We start from the raw sequence: 25,298 nt of genomic DNA, 5'->3' as shown, positions 1-25,298 counted from the left end.
CAACCTATTTGTGTGAACAAAGATTTTCTTCTATGTTAAATTTGAAAAATAGATACAGAATAAAATCATAAGTGGATCCTAATTTACGGTTGAAAACTAAGTGAAATAAGACCAGGCATAAAGAGATTCAAATATTTTAAGCACATCCAAATTTCAGACTAAATTTTAAAATTAAAGCTATTAGAGGAAATTTTGATAATTAAAAACGTAACCAATTTTTAATCTAATATTTCTTTTGTGTGCATATGAAATACATACAGCCAATAGGTTGTGAAAATGGCAAAATATATTTTTTAATATCTATTGAGAAACTGAAAAATAATCATTGTAAAATGTAGTGGTGGTACATAAGTCTTTCAGTTTGTGTTTAGATGGTACACGTTAGTGAAAAGGTTGAGAACCACTGAATAAACACATACAGATTATCGATTTTAAATAATAAACTTTCAATCACAACAATTACTCATCATAACTACTCATTAAATCAGCACCGAAGATATTTGAGCCAGAGAATAAATCAGACCAAGCGCAGCAGCGATGGAGCATTAAGTCTCACATCTTGAAAATATCCATTAAAGCTAGAAATTTGGGCATGCAGTTGGAGAGTAACAAAATCAAGTTCCTTCAGTATCGCCACACTCCAAACAAACAACACTTAACTAACTTTTGGAAAATTACAGCTAGGTACTGATGTCTACTAAAATCACTGAAACTAAATAACAATGATAAATCAATAAAAGTTATGGCCGGTTTACGATGAGGCGGAAGACGGCGCTGCCGCCTGGAAGTCGCACCTGCCTGCAAAAGAAACAAACATATTTAGAAGCTTTTAATAGTTTAGTGCACATATTCCAAATATTTCTTACATTCGAATCAGGTAGGAAAAATCTTAATATAACTGTAGGCCAGTTTTTAGGAGGTACGAACATTAAAAACAATTAATATAAATTATAAAATGCTATGAGTTGTTGGATGTGAATTTCTAAGCTTCTTCAAAAAAAATCTGTGTGAATTCAGACAAATCTGTGTATGTCAGATTTTGAAAGGAGAATGAAAATGAATGGGACATTACTTTGATACTGTTTTCGATACTCATTCTGTATTACTAAACCACCCAAATTAAGCATGAAGCATTCAAATAGGAAACAGACCTGGAATTCTGCATGCTTTAAATTGAAATATATTGTGTTAAAGAGGTACCAGATATATATCCATGACATCAGTGCAGAAATAATGTGTCAATATGATATTACAAAAAAAAAAAAAAAAAAAAAAAAAGACCTATAGATCTTTTTATAAGCAGTAAATAATCAAGAAAAATATCCTTCGTGTCTTTCGTGTTTAATTTTTCTACTCTTTAGTTATTACAGCTGTAGAGGATGAGAAAAGCAGTTCCGCGAACAACTCATTATGTCAGTCATCACTTAAAGTCTGAGATGGGGCGTAAACTCTCTTAGAACATGGAACAAAGTTAAATCATTTTCCAAGCTGCTAACAGCTAGCTTTACAACAGTGTAAGATATTTTCTTGACCTGATGTAAGTCCTATGGACTGACATTTTTATGCATCTTTAGAAGAAATTTTGAGGCTATTATTTTATGTTTCTTTACTGCTACATTTTGCTATAGTATGAAGAACTTACCCATAAACGTCTCAAAATTATCTTCTATAAAAAGAAATGATTCATTGCAATAACCATAAAAGGTGTTACTTTATTTTTACATAATTTAAACATTTACACATATAATGCTCCCCGAAAGGGCTTCAACTGGTAAATTAAAACTAAAACAGACGTCTAATAACAGCTCCTACACTAGGCTGACAACTGATAAAAAAAAAGCTAATAACCAAGTTAAATAAAATTTTAAGAAAAACTTCAGTTGAATTATGAATTTGAATGACAGATACTTAATCATTCTCTTTATAATATATATGAAGATTCACAAAACTTACCTTAGGTGAACAAGGTGGTGCAGGTGGAGGAGATGGTGGCGATGAAGGTGCAGGAAGAGGTGATGATGATGGAGGAGGAGGTGGAGATGGGACAGTTGATGCCACACTCTGTAAAAGCAAAACAAACATACTTAGAAACTTTCAATACTTAGTCCACATATTCGAAGTATTTCTTAAAATTTACAATCGGATGTCAAACATCTTGAAAATGCAATATGAGAGTTTTTATGAAATACTGAAATCAAGTAAAAACTAATATAAATTATCAAACAGTTCCGTTTTGCTGGATGTGAATTTTCGAGCTTTCACAGACCTTCTTTTTTACAACTGCAGCTACATCTTGCTGGTGCTGTTTTCCATTCCACACAGGAGGTCCAAAATGACAGAGCGTTAAGTGTTTTTCACGCATCTTGAAAATATCCGCTACAGTTACAGCTAGAAATTTGGGCATGCAGTTTGCAAGTAACAAAAATCAATATCTCCACACTCCAAACAAATGAGACTTAACTAACTTTTAGAAAATTACAGCTAAGTAGTGATGTCTACTAAAACCACTGAAACTAAATAACTATGTTAAATCAATAAAACTTACGGGCGGTTTGACCCGAGTTGGGAGCCGCCGCCGCCTGGAAGTCATCATCTCCTGCAAAAGAAACAAATGTATTTAGGAGCTTTTAATAGTTAGTGCACATATTACAAATATTTCTTACATTCAAAATCAGGTATGAAAAATCTTGAGATAACTGTATGCCAGTTTTTAGGAGGTACGGACATCAAGTAGAATTAATATAAATTATAAAAAACTACGAGTTGTTGGATGTAAATTTCTAAGCTTTTTCAAACAAATCTGTGTGCATTTTTCTTGAACTGCGTATGTCGGATTTTGAAAGGGGAATGAAAACTGGAGTCTGATGAATGGGACATTACTTTGATACTGTTTTTGATACTCATTCTATATTACTAAACCACTCAAATTAAGCATGAAGCATTCAAATAGGAAACACATCTGGATTTCAAAAATGCTTAAATTTGAAATATATTGTGTTAAAGAGGTACCAGATAAATATCCATGAGATCAGTGTAGCAATAATGTTTAACTATGATATTACAATAAAAGGCCTACAGATCTTTCTATAAGCAGTAAATAATCAAGAAAAATATCATTCGTGTCTTTCGTGTTTAATCTTTCTAATCTTTAGATATTACAGCTGTAGAGGACGAGAAAGTCATTTCCACGAATGACTCATTATCTCTATAAAACGAATGATTCCTTGCAATATAAAAAAAGTTACTATACTTTATGTTATTTAAACATTAACCTAACAAAACAATACTCCCAATAAATGAGACTTGACTTCAGATGGGAAATTAAAACTAAGCACAGACGTCTTCTAAAAGCTCCTACACTAAGCTGACTACTGATAAAAAAATCTCTACTGATATCAAATCTCAAGAACTTTAGTTAAATTATGAATTAAAAACATTCAAAATCTTAATTGACAGATACTTAATCATACTCCATATAATATATATGAAGATGCATAAAACTTACCTTAGAAGGTGGTGGAGGTGGTGCGCTAGGAGGAGCAGATGGTGGAGATAGTGGCCTACGAGGAGCAGATGGTGGAGGTGGTGGCCTACGAGGAGCAGATGCCGCCCCCTGTAAAAGCAACAAACATACTTAGAAACTTTCAATACTATACATCCCTCAGGGGGCTCACTTTTGTGAGTACGGTTGTGGCAATCCCGAGGTAACCTAGGCCTTCAGGGGATCATCTTCTTGGTGAGACGGGTGTCACGATCCTGGAGCCCCAGTGATCTATCCTCTTTTCCGTCTTCTCTCCTCTTTGCTGGAACTTTTTCCCTTCTCTTCTCCCTCGTGGTTTCTCTCTACAGAGTTTGGGGCTCGTCACGAGAGACTGGAACAGCCCTTGTCTCTAGTCTTCGAGTGGCGAGAAAACTGCCCACGTGTTTGCCGTGCCTGGAGACCCGTGTCGCTGGAAAGGAGGGTCCTGGTAGTTGAGGGGCGAGGTACTGTCCCCAACACACTACTTTGGCCTCTGCTTCAGCTAAACGGGAGGCACCTTAGTCGTCCTCACGGGTGTCAATCGGCTGGTCACTAGTCCTTGTGTCAGTGGCTTGGGGTCAAGCTCTCGGAAGTACCTGCTTTCGGGAAAGCCGACTGTCGGGCTTCAGTTTGCGTATAGGTCCGGCTAGCCCTAACACAGGAATCTGTGTTCCCTTGTTGGGCTCCGTGGTGGGCGGGGCCGTCGGACCCGAATCTTTATTCTTTCACTATGGCTTCTTCTCATATCTACTTAATTAAAGATTTCGAGGTAACTCCAGTCATTCAAACTAGTTCTGAAACGTCTACAGCTAAACCAGTCACTCAACCTAGTTCTGAAACGTATACTGCTAAACCAGTCACTCAACCTAGCTCTGAACCATCTACTAATAAACCAATCATTCAACCTAGCTCTGAAACGTCTACTACTAAACCAGTCACTCAACCTAGTTCTGAAAATTCTGCAAAAAAATTACGGACAGATGCAAATAAAAAAAATCATCACAATAGTCCCCGTTTCCTAGTCATCTCTAGTCCTTCTGGCGAAATGCATAAGATGTCTCCTTTCGTAATAAATAAATACATCCAGTCTTGTATTGGTGAGCCGAGAAACATAAAGCGTCTCCGCTCCGGAGACTTGCTTATTGATACAAACTCAGCCACCCAATCTGCTTCTTTACTTCAGATTACTAAACTTGGGCAAGCGAATGTCACTGTAACAGCACATAAGACACTGAATTATTGTCGTGGCGTAATATCGGAATTCGACCTTCTGTACGTTCCTGAAGAAGAGATCGCTTCCGAGCTATCCGACCAAAATGTCTGCGGTGCTAGGCGGATCAAGATGCGTAAGGAAGGTAAGTTGATCGATACGAAACACGTGATCCTTACCTTCAACACGCCTGATCTGCCTAAGAATATTAAGGCCGGATATGTAAATTGTCCTGTAAGACCTTATATTCCCAACCCTATGCGATGCTTCCAATGCCAGCGTTTCGGCCATTCTAAGACGTCTTGTCGTGGCAGCCTCACATGCGCCCGATGCTCACAGATTGGCCACGATTCGGAAAATTGTACCGCTGCGCCTTCGTGTATAAATTGCAAGGGTCAGCACCCAGCATTTTCACGCCTCTGCCCAAAATGGAAATCCGAAAAAGAAGTACAGACTCTTAAAGTTACCAGGAACATCTCGTATGCTGAAGCCAGAAAACTAGTTCAAAGCACACAGCTCCAATCAAACAAATCTTATGCCAGTGCAGTTAAAACAACACGTAGCATTGCCACCCAAACATCAATAGGCACGCAGACTAAACCAAATAAAACCCAACCAACCACATCCACCAAGAAAACGGAAAATGCAACTCATTTAATACAAAAAAAAGAAACAGTCATTCAAAGTAAACCTAAAATTGAAAGTCACAAAATAATTAATAAAAATAGAAGTCCCAGCAATAGCTCTTTTGACGAAATGATTTCTGAATCTGCGGATTCAGACACTATGGAAGTAGAGGAGGGTCTAGAATTTCCCAGGCATCTACTTCCACGAAAAACCAAACAAGAGCACAGAAAGAACAAAAACCAGACATAATGGCCACCCTCGTCTCATGGAACTGTCGCGGTTTCCACCGAAATTTGCTCGACATCAAAGCCATAATTAATGTTTATCATCCCGTATGCTTCGCAGTACAGGAAACAAATCTAAAACCAGAACAACAGGCAAAACTTCGGAGCTTTTCCTTCGTCAGGAAAGATAACCTTGCAGGTGAGCGTGCCAGTGGAGGTGTAGGTCTCCTCACCTCACTGGATTATCCCTCAAATGTGCTTTCTTTGACGACATCCCTCCAAGTTGTCGCTACTCAAACAAATTTTGATTTTGTTGTTACAGTCGTTTCTCTGTATTTGCCTCCAAATGAGCATATTGATCAGCAAGATTTAAATGGTCTTTTAGAGCAGCTGCCTGAGCCTTTCATCATAATAGGAGATTTTAACGGCCATAGTCCGCTCTGGAGTAGTAAGGATACTAATTGCCGAGGAAGACAAATTGAGCAGATGATCGAAGATCATAGCCTTTGTCTCCTCAATAATGGGCAAGATACTTACTTCCATGAGCCTTCAAAAACATTCCATGCTCTCGACCTTGCCATCTGTTCACCATCTCTGTTTCCTTTTTGCACTTTTAATGTGGGTAAAGATCTTTACAACAGTGATCATTATCCCATTCTTGTGTCTCTTGCACGAAGAGGAGCAAACCCCATGTCGAGATCCCCTCGATTCATACTGGACAGGGCAGACTGGGAACTCTTCTCTTCCATTGCAGAGCTCACAGATGAAATGGTAGAAGATGCGCATATCGATGACGCTGTTGAAGCTGTTACTAATACTATTATTCAGGCAGCTATGCTTTCGATTTCTAGAACATCAGGAAAACTACTAAAATATTCAAAACCATGGTGGAATCGCGACTGTCATGAAGCACTGAAAAAACAGAAAAAAGCATGGGGTATTTTTCGTAGATATCCTACTCTGCGAAACCTCATAGCCTTTAAAAGAGCCAAAGCAAATGCACGAAAAGTAAGAAGGCAGAGCCAGAGGGATTCCTGGATTTCATATGTGTCGTCAATAAAATCCTCCACGCCTAGTAAGCGGGTTTGGGAAAGAGTTCAAAAACCATGCGGCATATATAAAGACCACTCACTTTCCTTTTTGGAAAAAGATGGCCGAGTGATTAGCTCCATAGAAGAAATTGCGAATACTATTGGTGAGACATTTGCTTCCGTTTCTTCCAGCAGAAACTATACACCTGCATTTCTTTCTATGAAGCAGCACTCTGAAATAAATCCCATCGCATTCAACTCTTCCAAATCTGAGCCTTACAATAGAGACTTTACTATGCTTGAATTAAGGAGTGCTTTATTGCAGACACATAGGTCTTCTCCGGGTCTTGATGGAGTGAATTATGAAATGCTAAAGCATCTGTCCTGTAAGTCACTGAATGCCCTTCTCACTCTTTACAATAGGGTGTGGAAGGAGCATGCCTTTCCCAGTGCATGGAGGAGAGCTGTTGTCATTCCTATTCCTAAGCCAGGGAAAGATCCAAGGAATCCCTCCAACTATCGGCCAATTGCCCTTACGAGTTGCCTCTGCAAACTGATTGAAAAGATGGTAAACAGCCGCCTAGTCTACTTCTTGGAAAAGAATGATATTATATCGCCTTATCAGAGTGGTTTTCGAAAGGGAAGAACAACTGTAGATAACATGCTCCTCTTAGAGACATCTATTCGAAAAGCATTTGTAAGAAGAAGCCACCTTGTCTCGATATTCTTCGACATTGAAAAAGCTTATGATAAGGCATGGAGATACGGTATACTCCGGGATCTTCACGAGAGTGGCTTGCGCGGCAACCTACCAATTTTCATTCAAAATTTCTTGAACACTAGAACTTTTCAAGTAAGAATTGGCTCTGTTTTTTCGGATGTTTTTGAACAGGAAGAGGGTGTGCCTCAAGGCTGTGTGCTCAGTGTAACCCTGTTTAGTTTAAAAATAAATTCTGTACTAAAAGAACTTCCTCCCACCATCTTGGGATCTCTATATGTTGATGATCTGCAGATTAGCTGTCGAGGAGCAGACATGAGATATGTAGAGAGGCAACTGCAGATGGCTCTGATTAAGATCCAAGAATGGTCAGACAAACAGGGATTTACATTTTCGAAACAGAAAACTGTCTGCGTGCACTTTTGTAGGAAGCGAGGTCTCCATCCTGAACCTGAGTTATACTTGAATGGTACAATTATTCCAGTTGCGCCTGAAGTAAAATTTTTAGGAGTGACGTTCGACCGAAAATTGACTTTCCTTTCTCATGTTTTAAACCTGAGAAAGAAGTGTCTAAAAACACTAAATATTTTAAAAGTGTTGGCGAACACCTCCTGGGGTGCAGAGCGTTGCTCCATGCTTCGCATTTACAGAGCGCTTATCCGCTCTAAACTGGACTATGGCTCAGTTGTTTATGGATCCGCTCGGTCATCTGTTTTGTTAAAACTGGATCCTGTTCACCATCAAGGTCTGCGGATTTGTTCAGGAGCTTTCAGGACTTCTCCTGTGCAGAGCCTATATGTTGACTGTAACGAACCATCACTTTATCTGAGGCGTGAGCAATTGTCCCTTTTGCAATATTTTAATACTCTATCACAACCTGAACATCCCAATAAGCTGTGCTTACTTGATAATGAGTGTAACACATTATTTGTAACACGTCCATCCTGTGTTCCTACTTTCCCTTTAAGAGTTCGCCCTGTCATTGAGGAACTCTCCCTCTCTGATATGCACCCCCAAGCAGTACAGAATTTTGAAATTCCACCTTGGGAAAATTCACGGATCCAGCTTCTTGATGTTTTTAAACATCACGTAAAGGCGAGCACTAACGAGATCGTTTACAGACAAATTTTCGCTGAGCACAGGCACAAATATAGCAGTTATTATCCGATATACACAGATGGATCAAAGTCAAATGATCATGTCGGGATGGCTTTTGTATTTGAAAATTACATAGAGGGCAGATGCCTGCACCATGCTTTCTCTGTCCTAACATCTGAACTAACTGCAATATATTATGCTCTTTTGTACATCTCAAAGCTCTGCCACAAAAAGTTCATAGTTTACACAGACTCGTATAGTGCTCTTAAATCCTTGGAAGCTTTTCCCAACGCTCAGAATCCTGTGGTAGTGGATGTTCTCAAAATTCATAGAAATTTAATGATACGAGGATATGAAATCCTGTACTGCTGGGTTCCCGGGCATACGGGAATAAAGGGAAACGAGCTTGCAGACATCGCGGCAAAATCTGCTGTCGAACTGTCCAGTCGCCTTATCCCTTTTAGAGACATCTGCTGTGTCATCAAGGGAAAGATACGAAAAAAATGGCAGCAAATTTGGGATGTTCAGCATCACAACAAGTTGAGAAACATCAAACCTAGAATTGAGCATTGGGATTTTGCTAGAAATCGTAAAGAGGACGTTCTTTTGACTCGACTCAGAATTGGTCATACCAGAGTCACACATAGCTATCTTCTTAAAGCTGAAAATGAGCCTGTTTGTTTTAATTGTAATGTTTGTTTATCTGTTCGTCATATTTTAATTGAGTGTCAATGTTTTAATAGTCTTCGCCAGAAATATTTTAATAGCTGTGACTTACCTCTCGACCGTTTAATCGGAAGAGAGGTCAATTCTAATTTATTTTATTATTTAAAAGAGATTGGCTTTTATTACCAAATGTAATTTGTTTTGAAGACTGTGTCTTGAATGTTAATATGTGCTTTTAACTTGTTTTTATATGACTTCATCCTCTGGATTTGGTACATTTATCTACTTGTTTTTATTTATTGAATTTTAATGTCATCAATTGTAATCATCTCATCTTTTGTTTGGCGCGTCATAATCATCTCTGGTTTTTGCGCCATAATCACTCACTCAATCACTCACTCACTTCAATACTATACATATGAGAGATACAATTTCATACAATACTATACATACTCAACTTTCTATACAATACATATGAGAGCTTTTATGAGATACTGAAATCAAGTAAAAACTAATATAACTTATCAAAGTTATGTTTTGCTGGATGTGAATTTTTGAGCTTTCCCGGACATTTTACAACTGCAGCTGCATCTTGCTGGTGCTGCTTTCCATTCCACACAGGTGGTCAAAATGAAGTTGATATGTTTTTAGACTCACAACCACCAAGTTTCTGCACCAAAGGTTTTGAAAAACTACCAAAATATTGGTATAAAATCATGGATTTAGGTGGATTACCTGCACTAAAGACACTGCTTTTATGTTCTTTTAATGTTATTAAGAACGTTTTTTGACGGAAAACTTTAAGATCAGGCACATTTCAACAATACAATTCCATGACAATACTACAAGAAATGAAATTATGAAATACTGTACGAAACACAGATTATATGATATTTGAAACATTTACTAGATTAAAATAAATGAGAAAATATAATTGCTATTGCAACACTGAAATAAAAGCAAGAAAACAATACTTAAAGGAACAGCAGCAATATCATTTAACAGAGTACTAGACATTTCCAAATATAAGCCGACCTGCATACAATTCAAGACTTTGTTGCAAAAATTCAGTGAAAATTGAAGACACACATGTACAAATTGCATCAAAAATCCAGTTATATGGCAAATCCAGCCAAGTTCCTTTCCTGGCCTTTACTTGCATGATTGTTTGTCTGTTTATCACAGATATACATACTTCCACTTAAAAAAGTGTTTTAAATGACCCAAGTATTCATGTTTTGCCATTTTTAAATCTGAAAGATTATAAATTTCAAAATATAACATTTTATACATTTCTTTGGCTCTCGTATATTTGAGTTTAGGAAAATTATGCATTCCTTATTAAAAAAAATCTGATGTGAACACAATATGACTTTCTTGTATGGAGTATTTATTCACATTTTTTAATCATTTGAATTTAAACATAAATGCTCAAATTTGAGATATATTTTTCATTCATTTAATTCAGTTCTCACTCTGCAACACGAGAAAAATATGTAAAAACTCAAAATTCCTTCATTAAAAATTGAAAAATATGAAAAAATATAAATTACAGTTGCCTTACCAGAGATGGCATCCCTGTCCCATGAGCTCTGGTCATCGACCTCGTAATTGGTCGGTGCTGGAACAAAAATTTTTAATTAGAAAAAAAATCTTTGGAAATTCAAGCAAAAAGTTTCATTCATAAACAATAAAAAATTTGGCAGCATACAATAAATAAAACTGGGCATAGTTTGTCAGCTCTTTGGTTACCAAGGTAACTAATACTTTCCATGACATGGAGAATTAAGATTAGACGGCAGTTCATTCACAAGCTGGCAATAGTTTTCACTATTTACTAATATTTTACTATTTTCTGTTATTAGCAGGCAGATTATTATGTCTCAACAAATTAAGGGCTTGCACTATCTTTTCTCTGTGGGAAAGGAGCATAAAAGCATAAAGAAAGGAAAGGGGGGAAAACCCTTGATCAAAAGCACAGATTTCATAACCCTTCAATGTAATCTATTTGTTTATAAAGTATAATTTTAAGTTTTAATATTTTGGCAACAATGATTATTTTTCTTAGATTGTAAAAGATTGAGTTAAAAATGTATCTGGCATCTAAAGGGATTATTATGGTTTAGAAGAATGGTGTAACGCTTGTGATTAATCTTATAAAGTTTTCTCTTTATGTATTAGTATAATGTGTTTTTTATGAGAATTACATAATTCTTAGAAAATGTAATCTACATGCCAACTTCACACCAACATGACAACAATAGAAAATGTAACTATTTTATGACAGTTATAGCATACATATAGAATTATAAATATGAGGTTTTTAAGAAAAGTTTCCCGCTATTGCAAATATCATCTGTGCAATTAGTTTGCAATGGCATATTTAATCATATTTTGGCATACAATTTTTGGCATTAGACTTGATTTAGAACACTGTTTAGTGAAATTTGTAAAAAAATATTATTTAAACATTAACATACTCAAAAAGCAAGACTTAATTTCAAAAATCTAGAGCAGCGGTTCTCAACCTTTTGACCTAATTGTCAGAATTTTGATGTCATAATGGCAACTCCTGCACATCATCAAAACGCACGTCTACATTGTCATTTTCCAAAACTGAGCTCTCCCCCTCCCAAAACAATGGCATGAAAAACATCTCTAAATCACAAAAAGTACAAGGTATCTGAAATGGAACTATCATGCTACCGGATTAGAATCATTATTTATGTCTAGTTCTGTTGCAAAAAAATGTATATGAAGAAGCATTAAAATTACTTGGGGTGGGTGAGGAGGTCTGGAAGAAGAGGAGGAGGTGGCTGTGGATGTCGAGGAAATCCTCCTCCTCTTGTTTCTCCTTCCCTATAAAAGTAAGAAATGTATTTAGAAACAACTTTTAGAATTCTTTTAGAATACTGTGTGATGAAATTTATATAAAAAAAAAAATCGTTCTCATTAGGTATAAGTTATTAGAAATGGAACTATCACGCTACCATTTTAGAACAATCGTTTATTTCTTATTCTGTTGCAAAAAATATATACAAAGGAACATAAAACTTACTTGGAGTGGGAACGGAGAAGGTGACCTCTCCCTCTTTTCATTTGCCTGTAAAAGTAACGAATATATTTAGAAACAACAGAATAGTTAGTGCATGTATTACAAATATTTCTTAGATTTAAATCACATATAAAAAACTTGAGACTCTGCATACCAGTTTCAGTATTAGCCTCAAGTAATATAAATTACGAAAAAATTATGAGTTGCTGGATCTGTGCAATTAGTTTGCATAGGCGTATTTGATCACATTGTGTCATACAATTTTTGGCACTTGAAAGAAAGAGACTTAATTTAGAACTCTGTTTAGTGAAATTTGTAAAAAAAGTATTATCGTTAAGTATAAGGTGCCTGAAATGGAACTAATCACACTGCCAGATTAGATTTACTTGTAGTTCTGTTCCAAAAAGGTATATGAAGAAGCATCAAACTTACTTGGGCTGGAGGAGCAGGAGGTTGTTGATGTCGAGGAAATCCTCCTCCTCTTGTTTCTCTGTCCCTATAAAAGTAAGAAATGTATTTAGAAACAACATTTAGAATTCTTTTAGAACACTGTGCGATGAAATTCATAAAAAATATCATTCTCATTAGGTATAAGTTATATGAAATGGAACTATCACGCTACCAGATTAGAACTATCGTTAACTTCTTATTCTGTTGCAAAAAAATATATACAAAGAAACATAAAACTTACTTGGAGCGGAAATGGAGAAGGCGACCTCTCCCTGTTTCCATCTCCCTATAAAAGTAACAAATATATTTAGAAACAAATAACCGAATAGCTAATGCATGTATTACAAACATTTTTAAAATTTCCAATCACACATAAAAAAACTTGAGACTGCTACATGCCAGTTTCAGTATTAGCATAAATTACGAAAAAATTATCAGTTGCTGGATGCAAAATTTTCGAGTTCAACAGCTTTGTGCGCTTTTATGGTGACCCGCGTGATTTTGTTATACAATCCTACATTACCAAGAACTCAAGACCCCAAAATTATGACTTAAAATAGAACTGACTATGATACATTTATTACTTCTGAAATTTATTCCCTAAAATTTCAGATTCCATACACAATGGATACCGTATGTATCACTTATGTGCATGTTGAAATATGGAGACTCTATTAAAAAGTAAATGAAATTTATTTCAAAATTTCTCTCAAATTTTAAAAAACCATTTTCATGCTTTTTTAGTTTGACTTTGTGTTTAGTCTTTGTCGTCATTAGATATTACAGCTGTAGAGGATGAGAAAGTCAGTTCCACGAAGGACTCATTCTGTTTATAAAAGGAATGATAACCATAAAAAAAGTTTGAATTCTCCTACACTAAGCTGACTACTGATAAAAAAGCTAATAACCAAGTTAAATAAAATTTTAAGGAAAAAAAAAAACTTTCAGTTGAATTATCAATTACAACATTCAAAATCCGAGCTGACAAATATATAATTGTTCTCGTTATAATATATATGAAGATGCACAATACTTAACTTCGGGTGGGCGAGGTGATGGTGGAGGAGAATTTGAAAGAGCCGGAGGGGGAGGATTAGAAGGAGGCAGAGTTCGCAAGCCAAAATAACCCATAAGGGTATCCATCCGCGGATCCACGGGCTGTAAAAGTAACAAATATATTTAAAACCTTTCAACAGTGCACATATTAAAAATATTTCATACATTTACAATCGGATGTCAAAAATCTTGAGAAAGCAATATGAGAGTTTTTATGAGATACTGACATAAAGTAAAAACTAATATAAATTACGAAACGGTTCTGTTTTGCTAGATCTGAATTTTCATGTGCATGTTGCTATATTGAGATTCCATTAAAAAGTAAATGAAATTTATTTAAAAAATGTTTACTAAATTTATTTTCTTTCTGATTTTTAACTCGCGAGCTCATGCACTGGGTTTAATGGATTCGCCGGATTAAAGAAACCATTCTGAAAATGCCCCTGTTTTTCTCAAGTGGTTGTTGTAATGTGGTCTCCTCCAAGTTTATTCTCTTTATGTTTCTGCAGTTTTTCGCTGGAAATTTGATTTAAAGTTTTGTTTTGAATGGATTGAGTCTTTCAGACCCAGCGCGCCTGTTCGCATTGCTGTAGCGTAGTTTATTTGTGGTAGCCCAGAAAGCTGCAAACATGACGCGTAATTTATCCTATAAGGATGAAATGTTACGTTTGCAAAAATTATTAGATGCATCAACTGTTGAAGACTCCATTGAAGAAAAAGATGATGAAAGTTGCAATGAATTTTTTACTTCTCATGATTCCTATCCAGAAATCGAGATACATTCTGAAAACGAAAATGAGAATGACATTTATTGCCTTATTGGAAAAGACAAGAAAAAGCAATGGTCAGAAGAAAAGCCTAAAGCTGATGTTAGAACTCTTACTCATAATATTACTACTAAATTGCCTGGAAACATCGGTAAGGAAAAATATGTGCAGACTCCAAATGAATCGTGGGAACTTTTACTAAGTGAATAAATGTTGCTGAAAGTTGTCAGCTATACAAATATTTATATTATATCTATTTCTGACAGCTTTCAAAGTGTGAAAGATGTTCGTCACACAACTCTAACTAAAATTAGTGCTTTTATAGGTCTTTCATATTTTTGTGACACAAATCATCTCACCTAAATGTGCGCAATCTGCGGGCGACAGACAGAACCGGCTTAGGAATTTTCCACAAAACTGTGTCTTACAAACATTTTCGTTTTTTCGTTCAAGATGTTTGCATTTTGATAACATAAGAACTCTCATCATCAAGAAAGAATCAGATACACTTGCACCCATAAGAATGTTTTTTGAAGATTTTATGAATAACTGTCAGAAATATTACACTGTCGGTGAGTTCATGTAAGATATTGTTTCAGAAAGTACATTCCTAATAAACCTGAAAAATAATTTCTGACTAACCTGAATAATAATACAGAGGCTGTTTGCACATTTTTTAGACGATTTCGGTAAGCGGTAATAAAAACTTATTTGCTGCAAAAGAAGTAATTGCAATTGTACTATGTTTTTAAAAGTCAAAATTTTCATCTGTGGCTTGAAAGTTTTGTTTTTATTCAAAAATGACGAATTTAACAAAGCAGTGGTTCGAAGGCTACATTTACGCACTTTCCGAAGAGAAATATGCATACTCTGTTATCCAAAAACGATGTGAGAGTCATGGTTTTGTGATATCTACGTCGATAGGCAATATCATCAACAAGAAAAGGAAAAAACGTCAAATTGGAGCCTAAAGTGGGACAAAAATTCCAAACAAGTATACAGGTCTCCTCACCTCACTGGACTACCCATCAAGTTCCTTTCCTTTGACGACACCCCTCCAAGTTGTCGCTACTCAAACAAATCTTGATATTGTTGTTACAGTCATTCCCTGTATTTGCCTCCAAATGAGCCTATTGATCAGCAAGATTTAAATGGCCTTATAGAGCAGCTGCCTGAGCCTTTCATCATAATAGGTGATTTTAACGGCCATAGTCACCTCTGGGGCAGTAAAGATACAAATTGCCGAGGAAGACAAATTGAGCGATTGATTGAAGATCATAGCCTTTGTCTCCTGAATAATGGGCAGGATACTTACTTCCATGAGCCTTCAAAGACATTCCACGCTCTCGACCTTGCCATCTGTTCACCATCTCTGTTGCCTTTTTGCACTTTTAGTGTGGGAAATGATCTTTATAACAGTGATCATTATCCCATTTTTGTGTCTCTTGCACGAAGAGGAGCAAACCCCATGTCGAGACTCACTCGGTTTATACTGGACAGGGCAGACTGGGAACTCTTCTCTTCCATTGCAGAGCTCACAGATCAAATGGTAGAAGATGTGCATATCGATGACGCTGTTGAAGCTGTTACTAATACTATTATTGAGGCAGCTATGCTTTCCATTCCTAGAACTTATGGAAAACTACCAAAATATTCGAAACCATGGTGGAATCGCGACTGTCATGAAGCACTGAAAAAACAGAAAAAAGCATGGGGTATTTTTCGTAGATATCTTACTCTGCGAAACCTCATAGCATTTAAAAGAGCCAAAGCAAATGCACGAAAAGTAAGGAGGCAGAGCCAAAGGAATTCTTGGATTTCCTATGTGTCGTGAATAACCTCCTCTACGCCTAGTAAGCGGGTTTGGGAAAGAGTTCGAAAAGCATGCGGAATATATAAAGACTACTCAATTTCCTTTTTGGAAAAATATGGCCGAGGGATTAGCTCTATAGAAGAAATTACCACATTAATTAATTATTAAATAAATATTAATAATTTTAATTAATATTAATAATAAATATCCCTACTCTTATTTAATTAATAATTATTATTCAATTAATTAATGATTATTATTATTCATTAAATAATTAAAGCTTAAAGTAATTAAGTGATTACAATTAAATAAAATGTACAAAGTTAAATTAAAATTTAATAAGCGGTTCATAATATAATTTTTTTGCTAAAAATAAAATTTTCGAGATCAGATTTCTACTGAAATTGTTCTTCATATGCATACAAGAAGTGCCAGACCCCTATTATTTAGGGTTCCAGTGCACTCCGTCTAGAATTATGATTCAGGAGGCAGGCTCTGATGCAATTTAAGTGCTGCCTTGTATATATGTGCATGTAAATGTATAATAATTATTTTATCCGTATATACGTATCTTCTACATCATGTTACAGGAATCAGGAAACTGAGTATCACCTAATATATTATGTACATGTAAAAGCATTGGAGCCCAATATGCAATTCAAACCTTAATGGAAAAACACCCTGCGTAATTTCATTTTGGCTAAATCTTTTATCAAGTCTGTATAATCAAGATTGTCGATGATTTTGTGCTCAATTGATATTACTGCTCTTGTGTCATGCTTGTTTACTCAATCGCTGTTTGCTGGTCACTCATAGTCAACTTGAGCTTTGAAAAGCTTCATTCAGCAGACGCGACAGTCAAAGTGATAAGCAATGCAACAGAGATGTTTGGGAAAGAATCTAGCAAAATGTTCTTATATATGAACTGCAGACTTTTAAAAGCACCAGTACTATGTTGCACTAAACCTGCTAAGTTGCCCAATTCAGCACGTATATCATTAGCATCAACATTCGACCCAGTAATTTCATCTGTTCATATATCGCTGAGAACATCACAACACTTCATCAAGTCAGTTTCGCTCATTCGCTGAAATATGGTTGGCATGTTTAGCATATTTAGCCGATATTTTAGGAAAATTAAATGAATAAAATTTAGGATAGCAAGGACAATGTGTTAATTTATTTACCAATAAATGCAATGATAAAAAAATCGAGCTAATAATTTAAGAATTATATAATAATATTTTAAACATTTTACCAAATTTTAGAAAATTTTCTAATCGAAAATAATTTGAAATAAAAGAATTAATGTCTGACATTAAAAGTAATTGTTTTTCGTTGATAAATAATCTCAACGTGTATTTTCCCAAGGATTATGAAAAAGAAAATTTTGCTCAAATGTACCTGAAATTTTATCTCGTTTGGAAAAAGAACAATTGAGAGAAATTTTCTGTGGTCAAACTCTAACTGAAGATTTCAAAAATAGCACATTTGTTAGCTTTTGGCTGAACTGAAAAAAGAATTTAAAGGCATTTTCAAATAAAGCTATTAAATTTATACTGCTTATTTGTTATGCACAACCTATTTGTGTGAACAAAGATTTTCTTCCATGTTAAATTTGAAAAATAGATACAGAATAAAATCATAAGTGGATCCTAATTTACGGTTAAAAACTAAGTGAAATAAGACCAGGCATAAACAGATTCAAATATTTTAAGCACATCCAAATTTCAGACTAAATTTTAAAATTAAAGCTATTAGAGGAAATTTTGATAATTAAAAACGTAACCAATTTTTAATCTAATATTTCTTTTGTGTGCATATGAAATACATACAGCCAATAGGTTGTGAAAATGGCCAAGTATATTTTTTAATATCTCTATTGAGACACTGAAAAATAATCATTGTAAAATGTAGTGGTGGTACATAAGTCTTTCAGTTTGTGTTTAGATGGTACACGTTAGTGAAAAGGTTGAGAACCACTGAATAAACACATACAGATGATCGATTTTAAATAATAAACTTTCAATCACAACAATTACTCATCATAACTACTCATTAAATCAGCACCGAAGATATTTGAGCCAGAGAATAAATCAGACCAAGCGCAGCAGCGATGGAGCATTAAGTCTCACATCTTGAAAATATCCATTAAAGCTAGAAATTTGGGCATGCAGTTGGAGAGTAACAAAATCAAGTTCCTTCAGTATCGCCACACTTCAAACAAACAACACTTAACTAACTTTTGGAAAATTACAGCTAGGTACTGATGTCTACTAAAATCACTGAAACTAAATAACAATGATAAATCAATAAAAGTTACGGCCGGTTTACGATGAGGCGGAAGACGGCGCTGCCGCTTGGAAGTCGCACCTGCCTGCAAAAGAAACAAACATATTTAGAAGCTTTTAATAGTTTAGTGCACATATTCTAAATATTTCTTACATTCGAATCAGGTAGGAAAAATCTTGAGATAACTGTAGGCCAGTTTTTAGGAGGTACGGACATTAAAAACAATTAATATAAATGATAAAAAACTTTGAGTTGTTGGATGTGTATTTCTAAGCTTCTTCAAAAAAATCTGTGTGCATTCAAACAAATCTGTGTATGTCAGATTTTGAAAGGAGAATGAAAATGAATGGGACATTACTTTGATACTGTTTTCGATACTCATTCTGTATTACTAAACCACCCAAATTAAGCATGAAGCATTCAAATAGGAAACAGACCTGGAATTCTGCATGCTTTAAATTGAAATATATTGTGTTAAAGAGGTACCAGATATATATCCATGACATCAGTGCAGAAATAATGTGTCAATATGATATTACAAAAAAAAAAAAAAAAAAAAAAAGACCTATAGATGTTTTTATAAGCAGTAAATAATCAAGAAAAATATCCTTCGTGTCTTTCGTGTTTAATTTTTCTACTCTTTAGATATTACAGCTGTAGAGGATGAGAAAAGCAGTTCCGCGAACAACTCATTATGTCAGTCATCACTTAAAGTCTGAGATGGGGCGTAAACTCTCTTAGAACATGGAACAAAGTTAAATCATTTTCCAAGCTGCTAACAGCTAGCTTCACAACAGTGTATGATATTTTCTTGACCTGATGTAAGTCCTATGGACTGACATTTTTATGCATCTTTAGAAGAAATTTTGAGGCTATTATTTTATGTTTCTTTACTGCTACATTTTGCTATAGTATGAAGAACTTACCCATAAACGTCTCAAAATTATCTTCTATAAAAAGAAATGATTCATTGCAATAACCATAAAAGGTGTTACTTTATTCTTACATTATTTAAACATTTACACATATAATGCTTCCCGAAAGGGCATTAACTTCAACTGGTAAATTAAAACTAAAACAGATGTCTAATAACAGCTCCTACACTAAGCTGACTACTGATAAAAAAAAAGCTAATAACCAAGTTAAATAAAATTTTAAGAAAAACTTCAGTTGAAATTTGAATTTGAATGACAGATACTTAATCATTCTCTTTATAATATATATGAAGATTCACAAAACTTACCTTAGGTGAACAAGGTGGTGCAGGTGGAGGAGATGGTGGCGATGAAGGTGCAGGAAGAGGTGATGATGATGGAGGAGGAGGTGAAGATGGGACAGTTGATGCCACACTCTGTAAAAGCAAAACAAACATACTTAGAAACTTTCAATATTTAGTCCACATATTCCAAGTATTTCTTAAAATTTACAATCGGATGTCAAACATCTTGAAAATGCAATATGAGAGTTTTTATGAAATACTGAAATCAAGTAAAAACTAATATAAATTATCAAACAGTTCCGTTTTGCTGGATGTGAATTTTCGAGCTTTCACAGACCTTCTTTTTTACAACTGCAGCTACATCTTGCTGGTGCTGTTTTCCATTCCACACAGGAGGTCCAAAATGACAGAGCGTTAAGTGTTTTTCACGCATCTTGAAAATATCCGCTACAGTTACAGCTAGAAATTTGGGCATGCAGTTTGCGAAAAATCTTGGCGAGTAACAAAAATCAATATCTCCACACTCCAAACAAATGAGACTTAACTAACTTTTAGAAAATTACAGCTAAGTAGTGATGTCTACTAAAACCACTGAAACTAAATAACTATGTTAAATCAATAAAACTTACGGGCGGTTTGACCCGAGTTGGGAGCCGCCGCCGCCTGGAAGTCATCATCTCCTGCAAAAGAAACAAATGTATTTAGGAGCTTTTAATAGTTAGTGCACATATTACAAATATTTCTTACATTCAAAATCAGGTATGAAAAATCTTGAGATAACTGTATGCCAGTTTTTAGGAGGTACGGACATCAAGTAGAATTAATATAAATTATAAAAAACTACGAGTTGTTGGATGTAAATTTCTAAGCTTTTTCAAACAAATCTGTGTGCATTTTTCTTGAACTGCGTATGTCGGATTTTGAAAGGGGAATGAAAACTGGAGTCTGATGAATGGGACATTACTTTGATACTGTTTTTGATACTCATTCTATATTACTAAACCACTCAAATTAAGCATGAAGCATTCAAATAGGAAACACATCTGGATTTCAAAAATGCTTAAAATTGAAATATATTGTGTTAAAGAGGTACCAGATAAATATCCATGAGATCAGTGTAGCAATAATGTTTAACTATGATATTACAATAAAAGGCCTACAGATCTTTCTATAAGCAGTAAATAATCAAGAAAAATATCATTCGTGTCTTTCGTGTTTAATCTTTCTAATCTTTAGATATTACAGCTGTAGAGGACGAGAAAGTCATTTCCACGAATGACTCATTATCTCTATAAAACGAATGATTCCTTGCAATATAAAAAAAGTTACTATACTTTATGTTATTTAAACATTAACCTAACAAAACAATACTCCCAATAAATGAGACTTGACTTCAGATGGGAAATTAAAACTAAGCACAGACGTCTTCTAAAAGCTCCTACACTAAGCTGACTACTGATAAAAAAATCTCTACTGATATCAAATCTCAAGAACTTTAGTTAAATTATGAATTAAAAACATTCAAAACCTTAATTGACAGATACTTAATCATACTCCATATAATATATATGAAGATGCATAAAACTTACCTTAGGAGGTGGTGGAGGTGGTGCGCTAGGTGGAGCAGATGGTGGAGATAGTGGCCTACGAGGAGCAGATGGTGGAGGTGGTGGCCTACGAGGAGCAGATGCCGCCCCCTGTAAAAGCAACAAACATACTTAGAAACTTTCAATACTATACATATGAGAGATACAATTTCATACAATACTATACATACTCAACTTTCTATACAATACATATGAGAGCTTTTATGAGATACTGAAATCAAGTAAAAACTAATATAACTTATCAAAGTTATGTTTTGCTGGATGTGAATTTTTGAGCTTTCCCGGACATTTTACAACTGCAGCTACATCTTGCTGGTGCTGCTTTCCATTCCACACAGGTGGTCAAAATGAAGTTGATATGTTTTTAGACTCACAACCACCAAGTTTCTGCACCAAAGGTTTTGAAAAACTACCAAAATATTGGTATAAAATCATGGATTTAGGTGGATTACCTGCACTAAAGACACTGCTTTTATGTTCTTTTAATGTTATTAAGAACGTTTTTTGACGGAAAACTTTAAGATCAGGCACATTTCAACAATACAATTCCATGACAATACTACAAGAAATGAAATTATGAAATACTGTACGAAACACAGATTATATGATATTTGAAACATTTACTAGATTAAAATAAATGAGAAAATATAATTGCTATTTCAACACTGAAATAAAAGCAAGAAAACAATACTTAAAGGAACAGCAGCAATATCATTTAACAGAGTACTAGACATTTCCAAATATAAGCCGACCTGCATACAATTCAAGACTTTGTTGCAAAAATTCAGTGAAAATTGAAGACACACATGTACAAATTGCATCAAAAATCCAGTTATATGGCAAATCCAGCCAAGTTCCTTTCCTGGCCTTTACTTGCATGATTGTTTGTCTGTTTATCACAGATATACATACTTCCACTTAAAAAAGTGTTTTAAATGACCCAAGTATTCATGTTTTGCCATTTTTAAATCTGAAAGATTATAAATTTCAAAATATAACATTTTATACATTTCTTTGGCTCTTGTATATTTGAGTTTAGGAAAATTATGCATTCCTTATTAAAAAAAATCTGATGTGAACACAATATGACTTTCTTGTATGGAGTATTTATTCACATTTTTTAATCATTTGAATTTAAACATAAATGCTCAAATTTGAGATATATTTTTCATTCATTTAATTCAGTTCTCACTCTGCAACACGAGAAAAATATGTAAAAACTCAAAATTCCTTCATTAAAAATTGAAAAATATGAAAAAATATAAATTACAGTTGCCTTACCAGAGATGGCATCCCTCTCCCATGAGCTCTGGTCATCGACCTCGTAATTGGTCGGTGCTGGAACAAAAATTTTTAATTAGAAAAAAAATCTTTGGAAATTCAAGCAAAAAGTTTCATTCATAAACAATAAAAAATTTGGCAGCATACAATAAATAAAACTGGGCATAGTTTGTCAGCTCTTTGGTTACCCAAGTAACTAATACTTTCCATGACATGGAGAATTAAGATTAGACGGCAGTTCATTCACAAGCTGGCAATAGTTTTCACTATTTACTAATATTTTACTATTTTCTGTTATTAGCAGGCAGATTATTATGTCTCAACAAATTAAGGGCTTGCACTATCTTTTCTCTGTGGGAAAGGAGCATAAAAGCATAAAGAAAGGAAAGGGGGGAAAACCCTTGATCAAAAGCACAGATTTCATAACCCTCCAATGTAATCTATTTGTTTATAAAGTATAATTTTAAGTTTTAATATTTTGGCAACAATGATTATTTTTCTTAGATTGTAAAAGATTGAGTTAAAAATGTATCTGGCATCTAAAGGGATTATTATGGTTTAGAAGAATGGTGTAACGCTTGTTGTGATTAATCTTATAAAGTTTTCTCTTTATGTATTAGTATAATGTGTTTTTTATGAGAATTACATAATTCTTAGAAAATGTAATCTACATGCCAACTTCACACCAACATGACAACAATAGAAAATGTAACTATTTTATGACAGTTATAGCATACATATAGAATTATAAATATGAGGTTTTTAAGAAAAGTTTCCCGCTATTGCAAATATCATCTGTGCAATTAGTTTGCAATGGCATATTTAATCATATTTTGGCATACAATTTTTGGCATTAGACTTGATTTAGAACACTGTTTAGTGAAATTTGTAAAAAAATATTATTTAAACATTAACATACTCAAAAAGCAAGACTTAATTTCAAAAATCTAGAGCAGCGGTTCTCAACCTTTTGACCTAATTGTCAGAATTTTGATGTCATAATGGCAACTCCTGCACATCATCAAAACGCACGTCTACATTGTCATTTTCCAAAACTGAGTTCTCCCCCTCCCAAAACAATGGCATGAAAAACATCTCTAAATCACAAAAAGTACAAGGTATCTGAAATGGAACTATCATGCTACCGGATTAGAATCATTATTTATGTCTAGTTCTGTTGCAAAAAAATGTATATGAAGAAGCATTAAAATTACTTGGGGTGGGTGAGGAGGTCTGGAAGAAGAAGAGGATGTGGCTGTGGATGTCGAGGAAATCCTCCTCCTCTTGTTTCTCCTTCCCTATAAAAGTAAGAAATGTATTTAGAAACAACTTTTAGAATTCTTTTAGAATACTGTGTGATGAAATTTATAAAAAAAAAATCGTTCTCATTAGGTATAAGTTATCAGAAATGGAACTATCACGCTACCATTTTAGAACAATCGTTTACTTCTTATTCTGTTGCAAAAAATATATACAAAGGAACACAAAACTTACTTGGAGCGGGAACGGAGAATGTGACCTCTCCCTCTTTTCATTTGCCTGTAAAAGTAACGAATATATTTAGAAACAACAGAATAGTTAGTGCATGTATTACAAATATTTCTTAGATTTAAATCACATATAAAAAACGTGAGACTCTGCATACCAGTTTCAGTATTTGCCTCAAATAATATAAATTACGAAAAAATTATGAGTTGCTGGATCTGTGCAATTAGTTTGCATAGGCGTATTTGATGAAGTTGAGCAGATGATCGAAGATCACAGTCTTTGTCTCCTAAATAATGGGCAAGATACGTACTTCCATGAGCCTTCAAGGACATTCCACGCTCTCGATCTTGCCATCTGTTCACCATCTCTGTTGCCATTTTGCACTTTTAGTGTCGGAAATGACCTGTACAACAGCGATCATTATCCCATTTTTGTATCTCTTGCACGAAGAGGAGCAAACCCCATGTCGAGACTCCCTCGGTTTATACTGGACAGGGCAGACTGGGAACTCTTCTCTTCCATTGCAGAGCTCAGAGATCAAATGGTAGAAGATCGGCATATCGATGACGCTGTGGAAGCTGTTACTAATACTATTATTCAGGCAGCTATGCTTTCGATTCCTAGAACATAAGGAAAAATGCTTAAATATACGAAACCATGGTGGAATCGCGACTGTCATGAAGCACTGAAAAAACAGAAAAAAGCATTGGGTATTTTTCGTAGATATCCGACTCTGCGAAACCTCATAGCCTTTAAAAGAGCCAAAGGAAATGCACGAAAAGTAAGAAGGCAGAGCCAGAAGGATTCGTGGATTTCATATGTGTCGTCAATAACATCCTCTACGCCTAGTAAGCGGGTTTGGGAAAGAGTTCGAAAAGCATGCGGAATGTATAAAGACCACTCACTTTCCTTTCTGGAAAAAGATGGCCGAGTGATTAGCTCCATAGAAGAAATTGCAAATACTATTGGTGAGACATTTGCTGCCGTTTCTTCAAGCAGAAACTATTCACCTGCATTTCTCTCTATCAAGCAACACTCTGAAATAAATCCCATCGCATTCAGCTCTTCCAAATCTGAGCCGTACAATAGAGACTTTACTATGGTTGAATTAAGGAGAGCTTTGTTGCAGACACATAGGTCTTGTCCTGGTCTAGATGGCGTGTATTATGAAATGCT

At 34.9% G+C, this 25,298-nt stretch overlaps 2 protein-coding genes across 3 annotated transcripts; both read right to left on the bottom strand.

Moving 5' to 3' along the window:
- Nucleotides 1-207: 207 nt before the first annotated feature.
- LOC146994427 (uncharacterized) lies at nt 208-13,572 on the bottom strand. Of its 2 annotated transcripts, XM_085827322.1 has the most exons (9): nt 12,841-13,572; nt 12,582-12,645; nt 12,153-12,197; nt 11,870-11,953; nt 10,659-10,715; nt 3,506-3,613; nt 2,546-2,596; nt 1,954-2,061; nt 210-798 (listed from the first exon to the last, which is right to left on the bottom strand). In XM_085827322.1, the coding sequence occupies exons 1-9, from the start codon at nt 12,948-12,950 to the stop codon at nt 625-627; spliced, it is 801 nt and encodes a 266-aa protein (XP_085683448.1). In that variant the 5' UTR covers nt 12,951-13,572; the 3' UTR covers nt 210-624. The 2 variants fall into 2 exon arrangements, with proteins under 2 accessions (XP_085683450.1, XP_085683448.1); XM_085827324.1 differs by lacking the exon at nt 11,870-11,953 and having other exon boundaries at nt 208-798.
- Nucleotides 13,573-19,067: 5,495 nt separating this feature from the next.
- On the bottom strand, nt 19,068-24,266 carry LOC118205404 (uncharacterized). Its single transcript, XM_085827325.1, has 6 exons — nt 24,129-24,266; nt 23,849-23,932; nt 22,635-22,691; nt 21,336-21,443; nt 20,376-20,426; nt 19,068-19,878 (listed from the first exon to the last, which is right to left on the bottom strand). The coding sequence occupies exons 3-6, from the start codon at nt 22,668-22,670 to the stop codon at nt 19,726-19,728; spliced, it is 348 nt and encodes a 115-aa protein (XP_085683451.1). The 5' UTR covers nt 22,671-22,691; nt 23,849-23,932; nt 24,129-24,266; the 3' UTR covers nt 19,068-19,725.
- Nucleotides 24,267-25,298: the final 1,032 nt, after the last annotated feature.

This window comes from Stegodyphus dumicola, chromosome 11, assembly GCF_044657685.1.
Source record: "Stegodyphus dumicola isolate Sdum_Otavi_A_Nest chromosome 11, ASM4465768v1".
NCBI classification, from domain to species: Eukaryota; Metazoa; Arthropoda; class Arachnida; order Araneae; family Eresidae; genus Stegodyphus; species Stegodyphus dumicola.
The sequence above is the reverse complement of the archived record's forward strand: the minus strand, read 5'-3'. Positions and strand labels throughout refer to the sequence as shown.